Here is a 16,307-nt window from a genome sequence, read left to right as displayed (position 1 = left end):
ATTCCAATATGTCCATCCATGGCCTCCTCTACAGTCTCGATGGGGCCACATTCAGGTTGGAGGAACAACGCCTTATATTCTGTCTGGGTAGCTTCCAACATGATGGCATGAATATCAATTTCTCGAACTTCCGGTAATGACCCCCCTCTCACTGCCCTCTCCTTCACCAGTCCCTCTGGTGCTCCTGTCCCCTTTTCTTTCTTCCATGGCCTTCTAATCTCACCGATCAGACTCCTCCTTCTCCAACCTTGTATCTCTTTCACCAATCAACTTCCCAGCTATTTACTTCATCCCTCCCCCTACCAGTTTCACATATCACCTTGTTTTTCTCTCTCCCCTTCCCCATCTTTTATATCTGCTCCTCTTTTTTTCTCCAGTCCTGCCGAAGGGTCTAGGCCTGAAACGTTGACTGTACTTTTTTTCCCAGAGTCGCTGCCTGGCCTGCTGAGTTCCTCTAGCATTTTGTGTGTATTGTTTAAATGGAATGTTTTGGAAGTTTTATATATGTATAATTTTGACGATGTGTTTGGTCAGGATGCAAGGTTTTGATATCCAACCTTGGGATACAAATCGCATCATGAAATTTGATCACCTTGAGTTTTTAAATTCTGACTAGTGTAGATGGCAGCAAAATATCACAGTACAATCAGATTTCCTGCCTTGAAGTCAGGATTTTCTATTCTCAGTCTTTGATGTTTTAATGTATTTTTATTGCTGATTGTTATATTTTAAATTTAAATATCCTTTAATGGCAAAAAATAAAATTTAATAATAGCATTCTATTATCTTGTGATGTGCATAGCTGGTTGTGACTTTCTACCTAGTTTACCACCGAATAATGCCTCTAAACATATGTGTTGCATTGTTGTCCACAATTTTATTCAGATTTAAAATCAATTAATGTACTTCTATAACCAAATGATACAAACAATATATAAGTTGCACAGATCATTTGTGAAATCAGTAAACACATTTTACATAAATTTAATCTGATTAAAATCTGAAGGCTAAAACTGTCATTCACATGTGATTTATATAGAATATATTCCTATGATAATATTCTGTGATGTAGTATACAGAGTTGGACCATATAATATAAATGCTTGTAAATTTAGAACTCTAACAACAGATCAGACATATACAATGCATGAGAATTCTGCAAAAACTAAATTTATCTACCAGTAGTATAAGGAGTTTTGATGAAAGCAATATTTATTCTGAATTCCCAATCTTAAGCATCCACGTTTGAAAATGGAAAATGTTACATCATGCTATTCCTTCCTTAAGCAAGTTTTTATCATGAATACGAGAGTTACAGCACTTCAGGAATTTGTAAGTAAATTGCTGTATTTAACTTGTATGATTCACAATCAAATAGCAGCACAGGTTATTCATTGACCATTAGCCATCACAGAGTCGATTTGAGGTTTAAAAATACTGCTTATGATTGAATCAATTTTTCTTTCTCAATACATGGAAAAACAAGAATGGCTGACTTTCAGATGATCACATCTGAAAGTGATCACATTCCTGAACTCGCATCTCAGCAAACAAAAGTACAAGAAAATCACTCGAGCATATTCACTTTCACACAGAAATGGAGAAATGTAGAAGCAATAGGTGAAAAATAAATATTGACAAATGAACTGTGATCGTGGCATTACAGAACATGTTTTATTCTATCAATGGCTGTTACACCAATTTACACATCAGTAAAACATAGAATCAATACATGGCCTGCCTCAAAAACAATCAAATTCTTTCCTGTCTACATCTTTTATTCAATAAAACTGAGTAACATTTTTGATCAGAAGTTGGATTTTGGAGAAGTAAATGTGACGTTGCAAAATGTACACATGTGCAATATAGTATAAATGAAGTGAATGGAACAATATTTTCTGTCTGAATAAGAGGACTTAAAGTCGATTAAGTTATGTTTGACTATAAACATTTATGAACAGTATGCCTTATTCAGCTGTTATAATTTAAATGTATGAATTACTTCGAATTTTTATGACATCAATCTTCAAAGGCAAACATGTATGATACTAATTCCATTATTTTATTTTTATTTGAGATTCAGTGCAGAGTAGGGTCTTCTGACCTGTCGAGTTGTGCTGCACAGAAATCTCGTGATTTAACCCCAGCCTAATTATGGGACAATCTACAATTACCAATTAACCTGGAAACCTGTACGTCTTTGGACTGTAGGAAGAAACCAGAGCACCTGGAAGAAACTCTCAAGGTCACAGGGAGAACATTCAAATTTCTTACAGGCAGTGGTGGGAATTGGACTCAGGTTGCCTGTACTGTAACATGGTGTGCTAACCACTACGCTACCATGCCACCCCCACTAATTTCAAACCCTCCTCTTCAGAGAATTCAAATGCATCTTGCTATAAAATGAACCCTGCCTTTTTTTTTAAAGAGAGGAGCCTTTCCATTGTATTGAAGCATTCAGCTTACAATAGTTTTTATTCATTAATGCATTTTGCTTAATGGTCCATTCAATTAAACCTTTTTCTATTGGGCCACGATAAATATTAAAAGTTCATTGCAATTATGAAGGTTATTATATCTTGTAGAATTACATTACAGGAGGAGGCCATTCACATGCCTCAGGATGTCTATAGCACAGAGATATATGACACATAATTGTGAAATTCTCCTGGACCTCATGAAAATGAAATTAAAGGAAGCAAATAAGGAACATAAACCACTAGAATTGTCCTGCTGTCTTCCATATTTGCAACATACTAATTTTGCTGGCTTGTTTTTTATATGTAAGAAGGGTCTTTCATTATTACATATTAATTATTTAGGAGTCTCTGGCCCAAACTTTGGCTTTGATATCGACAAATAAAATTGCTATCAATCTGACTCATCTTGGAGCTAATACCTGTTGAGTACTTTGGCTTCATTTAAATATTACTATTGCAGACAACGGGCTGCCATGTTGGTTCGTATACTGCCTTCGCTCCAGAAGCTGGATTGGATATTGAGTAAACAGATGGGATAAAATGCCTGGCTGCAATTCCCTGGGAATGCATATCCTGATTTGGAGCAGCTCTGGGATTCAAAGATATTCATTATTTGAGTCAAATTTATAAAAGAACTCATGAATGTCTGGTATAGAAATCGGAAAAGAGCAAAGGAAGCTTGTTCATATGATAGGTTGATAATATTCACTTGAGTTTCTGGTATGGGTTCAAATTTAACTACTGTTTGTTAATCAAAGTTTTCGTACTTACTATAAATAATATTTTTGAAGATAGCCTCACCCAGTTCCACCTGGGTTAAAAATAGAAAATAGAAAACTTCCTATAATTTGGCACTAAAGTGGCAAACTCAATTTGCCATAAAGGTGTGGAAAGTGAAGGAAAAAATCATCTGGGTATATAATAAAGTGCTCTTTGAAGTTTGGGTTAAGGCACATTCTTTGGGCAGTGTAGAGGAAGAACTAATTTCAGACAGTGATGAAACTGACCAAGGATAAAGCTAATTGCTGCCTTATTAAATACTAGAGAAAATAAGAGTTAAATTTTCTAGTATTGATAGATTTCACTAAGGCAAGCAGAAAATTCCATGCACCAGAATATCTGAATATTTTAAAAAGTGCCTGATAACCAGTGCTACCCACTAACATGGGAGAACATTTACTTTTGTTTCTCAATTTCATTTTATACAGAAAGCCGAATATAAATATTGCTTTATCCAAGAACTGGGCACTGGCACATTACAGCCCCTTGCATTATTTGATCATAAACCATCCAAAAAACCTCTCCTCACCTGACCATTTTAATTAAATTTGCATCATAATATTTTGTTTAAATTCCCTGCCTGACTAATTATTCTGCTTAGGAAATAAGAGAATGATCTTCTACCCTGCTTACAATCTGCACTTCCATTTAACACTTAAGTTTATGCCAGAAAAGTGTGAAAAAATTCTGCTAGCTCCTGAACACCTCTGGTATTGGCTACCACTCTGTGGCAATAGATAACATTACATAGAAGCCCAGAAAGCTCTGGTGAGATGCATCTGAACATTTGTTAGAGACAGAGAACACATTCACTGCTTAAATTTTAAATAGGTTAGTTGGGTCAATAGCAGAAGCCAACTTTCTATAGGCTTCTCTTTGCAAGTGTGACATCAGTTAAACAGACTACAGCAACCAAACTGCAACTGCTGCTTCCTTGAAAATCAAAGGAATATGCCTTAGATCTAGTCGTACCTCATTATGTCAAAGTGCCTCTACCATTATCATTTTGTTTTGTTCTGGACAAAGTTATCTTAATGACCACAACACCAGGGTGAACATTTGATGACAGTCTCAGCATTATAATATTAGTTCATGTTTGATCTGACTTTGAAGGACCAGAAATTTTAAAGATTGCTGAGAATCAGTAAATAGGTCCTGCTTACAGTAAGTCTATAAATGAATGGGAAAGATCGCAACAAGTATTGATCTATACTTGGACTGTAAAATCAAAGTAATAATGACCTAAACAAATCTTTGTTAAGAAATTTATAAGATTAATCTATAGATTTGTTGAATTTGATAGAATGATAGACTAGACAATGCAATATTCACAACAAAAGTACAATTCAACCTAAAAATTAAAAATCATCGCATGCCACATTTGGTTTTGAAAAAGACTTTTAAAAAAAATTCAAACCAGTAAAATATCAAATAGAATGGAGTGTACAATTGAAGAAAAATTAAAACAGAACATTTTTGTACATTTTTTTTCTCAACTGCTTCCGGTATGTGTAATTGAACTAACATACTGAGTGGACTTCGACATTGCGTAGTCCAAGAGCACCTGGTTGGAAATGTTTAATAGTTTGAAAACAAAAGTCAGTTATGCTTTTTTTTAATGAAATATAAATGCTGTTTTAAAGCGACTACTTTGCTAGCAATAGCTGGTAGCAAAAAAAACACTATTTATAAAATAAATTGGCAATACTTTCTCCAGTCACTGTGTGTTGACATTGTGCATGTTGAAGATCTTCTGGAAGATATTTGATTATGCCATTAATAAGGAACAGATAAGATCTATAAATAGTTTATGCAATAAACGGTGGCTCAAAGTACTTCTGTACCATGAAGGCAGTAGAGCAAAAAAAATCAGTGACAAAATGCTTAATTTGCTAAGAACATAATGTACATGGCAATACTATAGAAATACATGCCAAAATGTACATACTTGCCTCCAACTGTTGATCTTCCAGTACAAATTTGGCAATTTTAACCATTTCCAAGATGAAACTATAATATTTATCAATCTTACATGGTTATTTGTTGAATAATATTGTAATTTATTTTAATTTTGAAAAATTGGCCTTTACATATAATTATTATATAGTTTTTTTAAAAAAATATTCTTTGGTGATGACAATTTGGTTTAAATATAGTGTACTTATAATTGTTTCAAAGTATGTTTGAGTGACCATGCCAGCAGGAGAACAAATACTAACACATGATGGCTTAAAGTGGCTGATCGCATACCTCACTGTGATCTTAAAGCTCTACCTAATCTAAATCTGCATTTCTCAGCCATTAGCAAGGGCTATATGAATTTGGCATGGTACATGTTATAGTTTTTGCCGAAGTCTGTGAAGAATCAAAATCATCCCAAAAATAATTTTCATGTGGGAAGATGCACATGGTTTCAGTAAATTAATAAAACGTGTTACTCTCTTTACACACTCTATAAAGATTAATTATGTATTTACACTTGCAGAAACTAGCATTATCTCAGTGGTGTAGATTAAACACTGCCACCTCTTTGTAAATTAGGCACTACAACATTTTTTTCCTGGTTTTAATGATAATCATTTCTTTTTTGCAAAAATGTTGAATCTTTTTTCTTTGTCCTTTTTGCCGGGACTCGTTTCTTGACCAGTCACAGAGGGGAGAGGGAGGGTATGTCCCCTGACATCTCCCTGATATGGACTCTGTGACTTTTTATGTTCTGCAATTGCTACATTGAGATTGTGGATCCAGTTGTGCATCTCCTCCTGCAAAAGTAAAAGAAATTTCCATCAGTGCACCACTCAACTTTGTTATCTGTGATACGTGAGAGAATCAGTTGTGGGATTTCATCCATGCCAATGGACCAGATGTTGCTTGATCCAGCGTGTGCCTTGTGGTCCATCCTCAAACTAATCTTTCAGCAACTTGTGTTTTAAATCAAACCCTAAGTCTTGTTGCTTCAGTGAAGCTGTGGAGTGGTCGGTGAGCAGTGTCTGGGCAACAGGCAGCAGACCTGCATCCCCATTGCCTCTGGTGCTATTGCTATCAGGGGGTTGATGACTGCTTGTCAATGTATCTGATGTTCACAGAGACTTAAAAACAGTTTGCAAGGATTGAATTAATAAGGTATGTAACTTAAAAATAATTTTATTTAAAACATACTTAAGTGATAATAATGTTTGAAAATCCTGCGCTCTTGAGGCTTGTGTGCCTCAATGACCCAGAGAGCTATATTGGCTGCAATCAAGGCATTATGCTTTGGCTCTTGGCAGGGTCACCCTTGCCAAACAGGTCAAAGGGTAGAGGCCAGACTAAGAGTGGTCCACTGGTCCTCCGGATTCAGGGGGCTCAGCTCAGGGCCAACAACCCTGACTGGTAAACCAATGATGTTAAGAAAACAGCAATGAAGAATCCTTCTACATCTGAGTGCAATCGTATTCCTGAGTCTCCACCTGGGACTTGTATGACTGAAACTAGTGAAAACCGAGTAAGCTACTGACATGATGAAGGAAGCCCTGACCACCACCAGAGAAGGAGGACCTTCATTGCTGTCCTAAATGCCAGTGGTATAATGGACAGTAACAATGTTTGGAAATAATTTATAAGTAAAAGAAATAACTTCCCTGCATTTAAAACTATGGGTCCAAATATGACGTGTCCAACCTTCATCTCAGTAGTATATCTTATCCCTCAGCTCAATACAATGCAGCTCTGCCACTGGACTCAGGATTGGGTCTACTGGCAGACTGGAAGTTCAGTTGCTGGCCTACAGCATGCTTATGATTTCCACAGGCTTGAGATTCTAGACACAATGACCAGCGGCTTCTATGAAACCACCACAAACACAAGAGAGTCTGTAGCTGCTGGAAGTCTTGAGCAACACATACAAACTGCTAAAAAGTTCAGCATGTCTGGTAGCATCTTTGGAGGGGAATAAACAATCAACGTCTTGGGCCAAGACCCTTCATCAGATCCAGAAAGAAAGGGAGCAGAACCCGGAATAAGATGACATGGGAAGGGGAAAGAGTACAGTTAGCAGGTGAGAGGTGAAATCAGCTGAGGGGGAAGAGGGATGAACTCATAAACTGGGAGGTGATTGGTGAAAGAGGTTAAGGGCTGATGAAAGGGAACCTAATAGGAGCAGACAGTGGACCATGGAAAAAAGGGAAGGATGTGGGAAGCAGAGAGGGAGGTGATGGGCAGTTGAGAAGCTAGCCAGGAATATAAAGGAAGATAGCAAAAGCTTTTTTAGGTATGTGAAGAGAAAGAAGATAGTTAAGAACAATGTTGGGCCCTTGAAGAATGAATTGGGTGAAATTGTTATGGGAAACAGAGAAATGGCAGAAGAATTTAATGAGTACTTTAGATCTGTTTTCACTAAGGAAGACACAAGCAGTCTCCCAGATGTATGGATGGGCCAAGGACATAGGGTAACAGAGGAAATGAAACAGATTGACATTCGGAAGGAAACGGTGATGAGAAGACTGATGGGACTGAAGGCTGACAAATCCCCAGGTCCAAATGGTCTGCACCCTAGGGTACTAAAGGAGGTGGCCCTGGAAATTGCGGATGCATTGGTAATCATTTTCCAATGTTCCTTAGATTCAGGATCAGTTCCTGAGGATTGGAGAATGGCTAATGTTATCCCACTTTTTAAGAAAGGAGGGAGGGAGAAAACAGAGAACTATCGACCTGTTAGCCTGACATCGGTGGTGGGAAAGATGCTAGAGTCCATTATTAAGGATGAAATAGTGGCATATCTAGATAACAGTGATAGGATTGGGCCGAGCCAGCGTGGATTTACCAAGGGTAAATCATGTTTGACTAATCTGTTGGAGTTTTTCGAGGATGTAACCAGGAAGTTAGACGGGGGAGATCCAGTGGATGTAGTGTACCTCGATTTCCAGAAGGCATTTGATAAGGTCCCACATAGAAGATTGGTGGGTAAAATCAAAGCTCAGGGCATCAGGGGGAAGGCATTGACATGGATAGAAAACTGGTTGGCAGATAGAAAGTAAAGGGTAGCGGTGAATGGGTGTTTCTCGGAATGGCAGGTGGTGACTAGTGGGGTGCCACAGGGCTCGGTATTGGGACCACAGCTGTTTACCATTTACGTTAACGATTTGGATGAAGGCATAGAAAATAACATCAGCAAATTTGCTGATGATACTAAGCTGGGTGGCAGTGTGACATGTGATGAGGATGTTAGGAGAATTCAGGGTGACTTGGATAGGCTGGGTGAGTGGGCAGATACTTGGCAGATGGCGTTTAATGTGAATAAGTGTGAGGTTATCCACTTTGGGAGTAAGGACAGGAAGGCAGATTATTATCTGAACGGTATAGAGTTGGGTAAGGGTGTAATACAAAGAGATCTCGGAGTCCTTGTTCATCAGTCACTGAAGGTGAATGAGCAAGTGCAGCAGGCAGTGAAGAAGGCTAATGGAATGTTGGCCTTTATTACAAAGGGAATTGAGTACAAGAGCAAGGAAATCCTCTTGCATTTGTACAGAGCCCTGGTGAGACCACACCTGGAGTATTGTGTACAGTTTTGGTCTCCAGGGTTAAGGAAGGACATCCTGGCTGTAGAGGAAGTGCAGCGTAGATTCACGAGGTTAATTCCTGGGATGTCTGGACTGTCTTACGCAGAGAGGTTTGAGAGACTGGGCTTGTACACGCTGGAATTAAGGAGATTGAGAGGGGATCTGATTGAAACATATAAGATTATTAAGGGATTGGCCAAGATAGAGGCAGGAAATATGTTCCAGATGCTGGGAGAGTCCAGTACCAGAGGGCATGGTTTGAGAATAAGGGGTAGGTCATTTAGGACAGAGTTAAGGAAAAACTTCTTCTCCCAGAGAGTTGTGGGGGTCTGGAATGCATTGCCTCGGAAGGTAGTGGAGGCCATTTCTCTGGATGCTTTCAAGAAGGAGCTAGATAGGTATCTTATGGATAGGGGAATCAAGGGATATGGGGACAAGGCAGGGACCAGGTATTGATAGTAATTGATCAGCCATGATCTCAAAATGGCGGTGCAGGCTCGAAGGGCCGAATGGTCTACTTCTGCACCTATTGTCTATTGATTGTGAGGGTAACCAGAATGGGAAATGGAAAAAGGGAGAAACAGGGAAGGTGAGTAATTAACAGATGTTCAAAAATGGATACTTATGCGATCAGTTTGGAAGTTGTCCAAACAGAATATGGGGTGTTGCTCCTCCAACATGAGTGTAGCCTCATTATGGCAGTAGAGGTAGCCATGGATATGCATGTCAGAATGGGAATGGGAAGTCAAGTTGAAACTCGTAGCCACTGTGAGATCCTGCCTTTCGTGGCAGACAGAGGAAAGGCACTTGACAAGGCAGTGCCCCAATCTGCATTGGGCCTCACAGATGTCAGTAGGAGAGGAGGCTACACTGGGAGCATCGGTTACAATAGATGACCCAGAGACACTCGCAGGGCGAACCGTTGCCTCACTTGGAAGGACTGCTGAGAGCCCTGAATGGTGATGACAGAGGAGGCATGTAAGTGCCAGGAGGGTGATCCGTGGGGAGTGCTGAGTGGACAAGGGAGTCACATAAGGAATGATCCCTAAAACTGGCGGGGGTTGGGGGCCTTCATCCTACAATGTCTATGTTGACTGTCAAGAACCTATCTGTACTAATCTTATTTACCAGAATTTTGTCCATAGCTTGCTATGCCATGATGTTTCAAATGCTCTTCTAGATAATTCTTCAATGTTGTGAGACTATCCACTTTTACCACCTTCTGTGGCAGTGCGCTCCAGACTTCAACTAAAATCAGGCTGACTATTTTCTCCACCAGATCCACTCTGAACCTGCACTTATCTAAAACCTATGCACTCTGGTCTTGGATGCTTCCACTCTATTTATACCTCTTATAGAATCGAGTATAACAATAATCATTTTATTCACCTGCCACCTCCCTGTACCACTGCTTTCACTCAGCAAGTGAGCACTAGCCATGTGTGCAATAAAATGTTAGCAGCTTTGACTTGTGCTCATTTGTGAAATTCCTTGCACTTATCATGCTTTTCAAGTACGGCACAGAACATAAGTGAACCAGCGTGAGCTTTCCCACAAAATGTGCCAAGATATTAAACTGCATATTACTGTTTTTTTTCACATCATGTAAATGAAAGAACTTTTTTCCTGGAGAGCGGTAGAATAACTACTGGCTCCGGGTCATTTAGCTCCACCCTGAAGAGTCAACTGGCCATGAGTTGCCCTTGGACTGCCCAATGCATGGGATGAAGTATTAAAGTGACAGGCAACTAGCGGCTCAGGGTTCATTGAAGATTGAACTCAAGATTTAATGAATCAATACTTCTATCTGAAAAAGTACTTTGGTCCTCAGATGGTGGAAAGTGGTGAGGTAAAATTTCCATTTTCATGGTCCCTACCAGCTCTATTTCAATTGGCTGAACTTACTTTCACATTCAGCAACTTCTTAAAGTCCATAACTTTCTCCAGATCATAAGTGTGGCTATGAGAACTTGTTAACTGGTGCATAAAGGCAATCATGAAGAAGGCATGTTGGTGGTTTGATTTTCACTGGGAGCTTGAGAAGTTTTGGTACATCACCAAAGACTCTTAGAAATTTCTGCAATGTACAGTGGAGAGCATTATGAGTATTTGTGCCACATCCTGGTATGGGGCCTTTGAAACACAAGGGACGCAGAGGATGTAGACTGAAATGACCTGGGCACAACTCTATCCACCACTGAGGCCATCTTCATGAGGCAGGGCCTCAAGAAGGCAGCATCCATCATTAAAGACCCTCTCCATTCAGGGCATAGCCACTTCATGTTGTTACCATTGGGCAAGGAGGTACGGGAGCCTAGAGGCCCACACTCGATATTTTAAGAACAGCTTCTTCTGCTCTGCCATCAGATTTCTAAGAAGTCCATGAACTCTATCTAACCTGCTGTTGGTCTTTTGCACTATTTATTTTGTAACTTACAATCATTTGATGCCTCTCACTGTACTGCTCCTGCAAGACAATACATTTCACGATACAGATCAATGATAATGCACCTACTTCTGTTAAGGCTGCCACATTGTGGGATACAAAGGTTAATTCTTGTTTCAGTGATACTCAGCCCTCCCGCCTCACCTCTCTATCTAGTGCACGGATAACTGCATTGGGCCCCATTCAGAGTTGAAAATTTTATCACCTTTATTGTCAATTTAAAATTCAGTTTTACTTTCACATGGTCCATTTCTGACAGTTCGCTTTAGAATCCCACAGTCCGTCACAGATACTTGGCAATACTTTTTCTACTCTTCACTCTGTAAGGACTCCACACCACTCCCTTATTTTCCCTGCTCTGTCAAGTTCGTTTTGAGCCCAACACCATCCACTCCAGTGCTTCTGGGATGACTTCTGATTGCCTTAATCACAGTTTCCTTTCTCCACCAATAATGACACCACTCCCAGCTGCTTCTATGTCATTTCCCATAGTTCTCCTTCCTCACTCCTGAGACCAAAATCTTGTATAGCATTTCTCCTATTATCATGCAACTGCAGGAGATTCAAACTTGCCCTTTTACTCTTTGCCTTCCACCATCCAGGGACCAATCTTTACTTCATCAGCTACTACATCCATTTCCACAATATCTGCCACATTTAACATAACCAGAAACATGTTCCCAATTCCTCCTGGCAACCCAATGATTCCCGTCTCAAATGTCTTGCTCTTTCATCTTTGCTAAAACCCACTCACCACTTAGACTACTTTCCCACGCAAGCTGGAAGATGCAGGCTTGCCCGTTAACTTCTCTCAACATTCAGGCACCCAAACCTCTTCCAAGTGAAGCAGGGATTTGCTTGTACTTATTCCATTTTAGCATCGAGCATTCAATGCTCACAATATTATTGCCTCTTCAGTGGAGTGTCCTCTACAACAAAGAAACCAGATGTAGATTGGGTAGCTTTTGTACAGAACTGTTCTAATATTATAAACAAAGTGGTAACCCTGAACTTTCAGTTGCCTGTGAGTTTAATTGTCCATACTTTAGACTCCACACTGTTCCAACCAAGCCTCACACAAGCTCAAGGAGAAGCCGCTCATCCTTCATTCAGGCTCATTGCAATCCTTCGGAATCAGTATTGAATTCAACTATTTCAAGCAGCCAGACTTTCCAATTCATTATCAGCATTAGCTAGTTCTGATGAAGGTCACCAACCTGTAATATTGACCAATGCCTGCCTGTCTCTCTCCTGCCTGACCAGACCAATGTTCCAGAGTGCTAGTTTACTTTGGATTTGCAGAAAGTTCAATATTTTGTATCTCTCAGTACCCTTCATGTTTTACTCTCCTCAATTTTATATTCATCACCTTCTATCTACACCTCCTTCAGATATTCACCACCCTCTCTCAGCCAACACCACAACCTTCTGTGTCATCAGTCTCTGTAAGCCTCCGCCCCACCACAGACATCCTTCATTTTCCCCAATCCATCACTTCCTTTGCTTCTTAAATGTTTTTAGTTTCTTTTATTTTTTTTTGGTGAAATGTCATCAACCTGCAATGCAAACAGATGTTTCCTGATATGCTGAATCATTCTGCCATTTTTAAAAATTTTTATTTTATGTTTATTATTTTGTTCTGAAACCTATGATGCCTCCTTAAAATGATTGTGAAATCAGTATGAAGGCTGTGAGTGGATTTGTAACCATAAATAGCCTGAACATGACTAAACGCCATGTTCAGTCCGCTTAAAGGATTATTTAATGAGCCAGTAAAAGATATTTGCAAATATCTTATATTCTCTACGTATATATTTGGAAATATCTTATGAAATATCACATATATTAGGAGATCTAGGCCTCATATGGAGCCAGTGATCATTAATGGAGAATGTGTGGAGCAGGTTAAGACCTACAAGTATCTGGGAGTACAGTTGGACGAGAAGCTAGACTGGACTGCCAACACAGATGCCTTGTGCAGGAAGGCACAGAGTCGACTGTACTTCCTTAGAAGGTTGGCGTCATTCAATGTCTGCAGTGAGATGCTGAAGATGTTCTATAGGTCAGTTGTTGAGAGCGCCCTCTTCTTTGTGGTGGCGTGTTGGGGAGGAAGCATTAAGAAGAAGGACGCCTCACGTCTTAATAAGCTGATAAGGAAGGCGGGCTCTGTCGTGGGCAAAGTACTGGAGAGTTTAACATCGGTAGCTGAGCGAAGGGCGCTGAGTAGGCTACGGTCAATTATGGAAAACCCTGAACATCCTCTACATAGCACCATCCAGAAACAGAGAAGCAGTTTCAGCGACAGGTTACTGTCGATGCAATGCTCCTCAGACAGGATGAAGAGGTCAATACTCCCCAATGCCATTAGGCTTTACAATTCAACTGTCAGGACTTAAGAACTTTTTTAAAGCTATTATTAATGCTTTTTGAGTTAGTGATTTAGATGCATATCATATTATTACTGAGTTAAGTATTGTATGTAATGAGTTTTTGCTACAACAAGTGTATGGGACATTGGAAAAAATGTTGAATTTCCCCATGGGGATGAATAAAGTATCTATCTATCTATCTATCTATCTATCATATATACACTACACATTTAGTCTGAGAGTTTTTAATGAGGTAACGTTTGAGCATGCTGCCACCAACCAAAGCTTGTGGGAGCTGCATCAGATCTGTCACCACTTGGGGAATGAGATTAGCAGGAGCAAATTACAGACTGGTGACTGTGTTTCTCCTCACAAAGAACATAACAAGGCCTTATCAGTTTCCAAATCAAGCCCAATAGTTACAGACCGTTGTCTGGAATTTCCTCAGTAATAGTAATGGTATATGCCACAAACCAGAACCTGGTAGATCTTGTTCTACTGTTTGCAAATTCGACAACTCCTGATGACAAAGTATCAGGCATTACAGAATTATCCCCACGTGAAGAAATGCCTTTTATGTCCTTTTCTGCGCTTGTGCAGTGTGCAAAGACCATCGTGAATGTGTAGGGTTGTAGCCGGTTGTGGGGGTGTTGTGGAGACGCGGTCAGCTGTATTCTCTCGGTTTTCCTACCTTTTCCTGTGCTATTGCTCAATGAGTAAGCAACAGAGTAAACATTACTCCACAATTGAATATTGAAAAAAATTACAATGGTGCCCATAATTTTTTAAATCTCACTGTCATTACAATGAAGTCAGCTACGAGATCTTTGAGTTTAACATCTGAACATTTGAATCCCACCAGATCAACTTAATTGATGATTAAAGACACAACTAATACCTACACACAGCCCCCACAACCCTGCATCTTACCTGTCTTATTCTCTTGAAACCTAATAAACTCTCCCAGCTCAAATCATTCCCCATTTCCCCAGCTATTCACCCACTCTCAATTTCCCCTGGTGTTTGTTATCATTCTATTTTAAATAACTATTTATTTATTTAGAGATTCAGTGTGGAATAGATCAATAGATTCTTTGAGCCATGCCGTTGAGCAACTCGCCAACAATGCTGATTTAACCTTAACCTAACCATGGTGCTGGAGGCGTGTATCCTGTGCTGTGCATTTATTCACCTTTTTATGGTAACTAATCACATTACTGGGGGCATCGTAAAAGCAGGCAAATAAATTACGTATTTCATGGTGGTTTGTAGCTTGGGGCTGGCAGAGTTCATGTCTTTGTTGACCACTGAGGTAACGTTCAATAATGGTTCATTGCATGTTTGCTAATCACTAATAAAGGATCTAAGTAGTGAATTTGATGCTTTGGAGCAATCATTCGAGCTGTGGGTGCCTCATGCAAATATAACAACTCCATCTGGGGTCGCAGGAGGCGACAATTTTGTCTAGATTTTGGATCAATTTTGCCACAACACACGGGATAATTTAGAATGACTGATTAGTCTACCCATATGTTTTTAGACTGCGGGAGGAAGCTGGTGCGCCCAGTGAAACCCGTGCATTCCACGGAGAAGATGCACCAACTCCTTACAGAGGATGCCAGGATTGAACTCTGAACTCTGACGTCCTGAGCTGTAATAGCATCGTGCTAACCATAACTTTACTGTGGTGTCCATATGGACACCAAAATATTCGTCATCGACACACTCATTACAGGAATTGTTGAAAATGGATGGATAAAACAAATGAACTCCAAAAATATACAAGATCATTCCAGTGAAAAATTATATTGATTTGTTAATCATCACTGGTGAAGAATTATTTCAATATTGCCAAAGGAATACTTGTTCTGAAGTGAATAGTTGAGGGTCAATATGACTTACCTCATCTCTGCCATGGAATAGGTACTCACACCCGTTGTTCAACCTGAAACAAGCCCAAACACACATTGTTTAAAATGGGTACTTTCCTGTAAAAGGACGTTGGTGGAACATCATCAACAAATACTCTACTTTTAGTTCTGCATTGATAATAGATAATTGGAAGGACTTTAAAGGCTGTAACATAAACTGGAATCACAAAATGTACATAACCATCACAAGCTTTTCTGTCCTGGCTCCTAATGTTGTTGCCTATTTTAAAACTTTGCAAATCCATCAGTTTTACTCCATAACAGAATCAGTTGTCTCTCATTAGAAAAGTTACCAAATATGTGTGGACTTAGAAGAAAGAGAGGCAACCTATAAGGGGAACCAAAAGAATTATTTTTCCCATCACTGACAAATATTGAGCATGAAAGAGTGAGTGAGGCCTCTGTCAGTCAGGGTCGCCCATGGACGTTGCATCCTAGCTGTCTAGATATGCAGGCCTGGCAGTACAATAGGGTGAGCCAGCTGTTGCCCGTGTAGCAAGTTCCCTCTCTCCATGCATCTGATGAGCCCAAAGGAATGGCAGAGCTGCATCGCAGGAGTTGCCAATCAGCGTTGAACTCAACATAGGGCTGCCTTAGGGACTCCAGCTCCGGAATCTTCCCTCAGGGTTTACTCCTGAAGCCCTACCCATGAATGGGTGCAGCTGCAGGGCAGCTGAGGTTTGAGATCAGAGTTTTCCTTCTCCTAGGTAAGCTGCCAACCACAGCTGACAAGCTCCATCTGCCCAGAGCCCTGGTTCTATGGC

General features: G+C 39.9%; 1 protein-coding gene across 3 annotated transcripts in view; it reads right to left on the bottom strand.

Annotated features, from left to right (window-relative positions):
- Positions 1-857: 857 nt before the first annotated feature.
- Positions 858-16,307, bottom strand: part of LOC140725142 (spectrin beta chain, non-erythrocytic 1-like) — a 332,123-nt gene continuing 316,673 nt past the window's right edge. For all 3 annotated transcript variants that reach the window (XM_073040207.1, XM_073040210.1, XM_073040208.1), the window contains 2 exons: positions 15,515-15,557; positions 858-6,022 (listed from right to left, as the gene is read on the bottom strand). In XM_073040207.1, coding sequence (XP_072896308.1) covers positions 5,837-6,022; positions 15,515-15,557 — 229 coding nt within the window. In that variant the 3' untranslated portion in view covers positions 858-5,836. The remainder of the gene's footprint in view (positions 6,023-15,514; positions 15,558-16,307) is intronic.

This window comes from Hemitrygon akajei, chromosome 3 (genome assembly GCF_048418815.1).
Source record: "Hemitrygon akajei chromosome 3, sHemAka1.3, whole genome shotgun sequence".
Lineage (NCBI taxonomy): Eukaryota > Metazoa > Chordata > Chondrichthyes > Myliobatiformes > Dasyatidae > Hemitrygon > Hemitrygon akajei.
The sequence above is the reverse complement of the archived record's forward strand: the minus strand, read 5'-3'. Positions and strand labels throughout refer to the sequence as shown.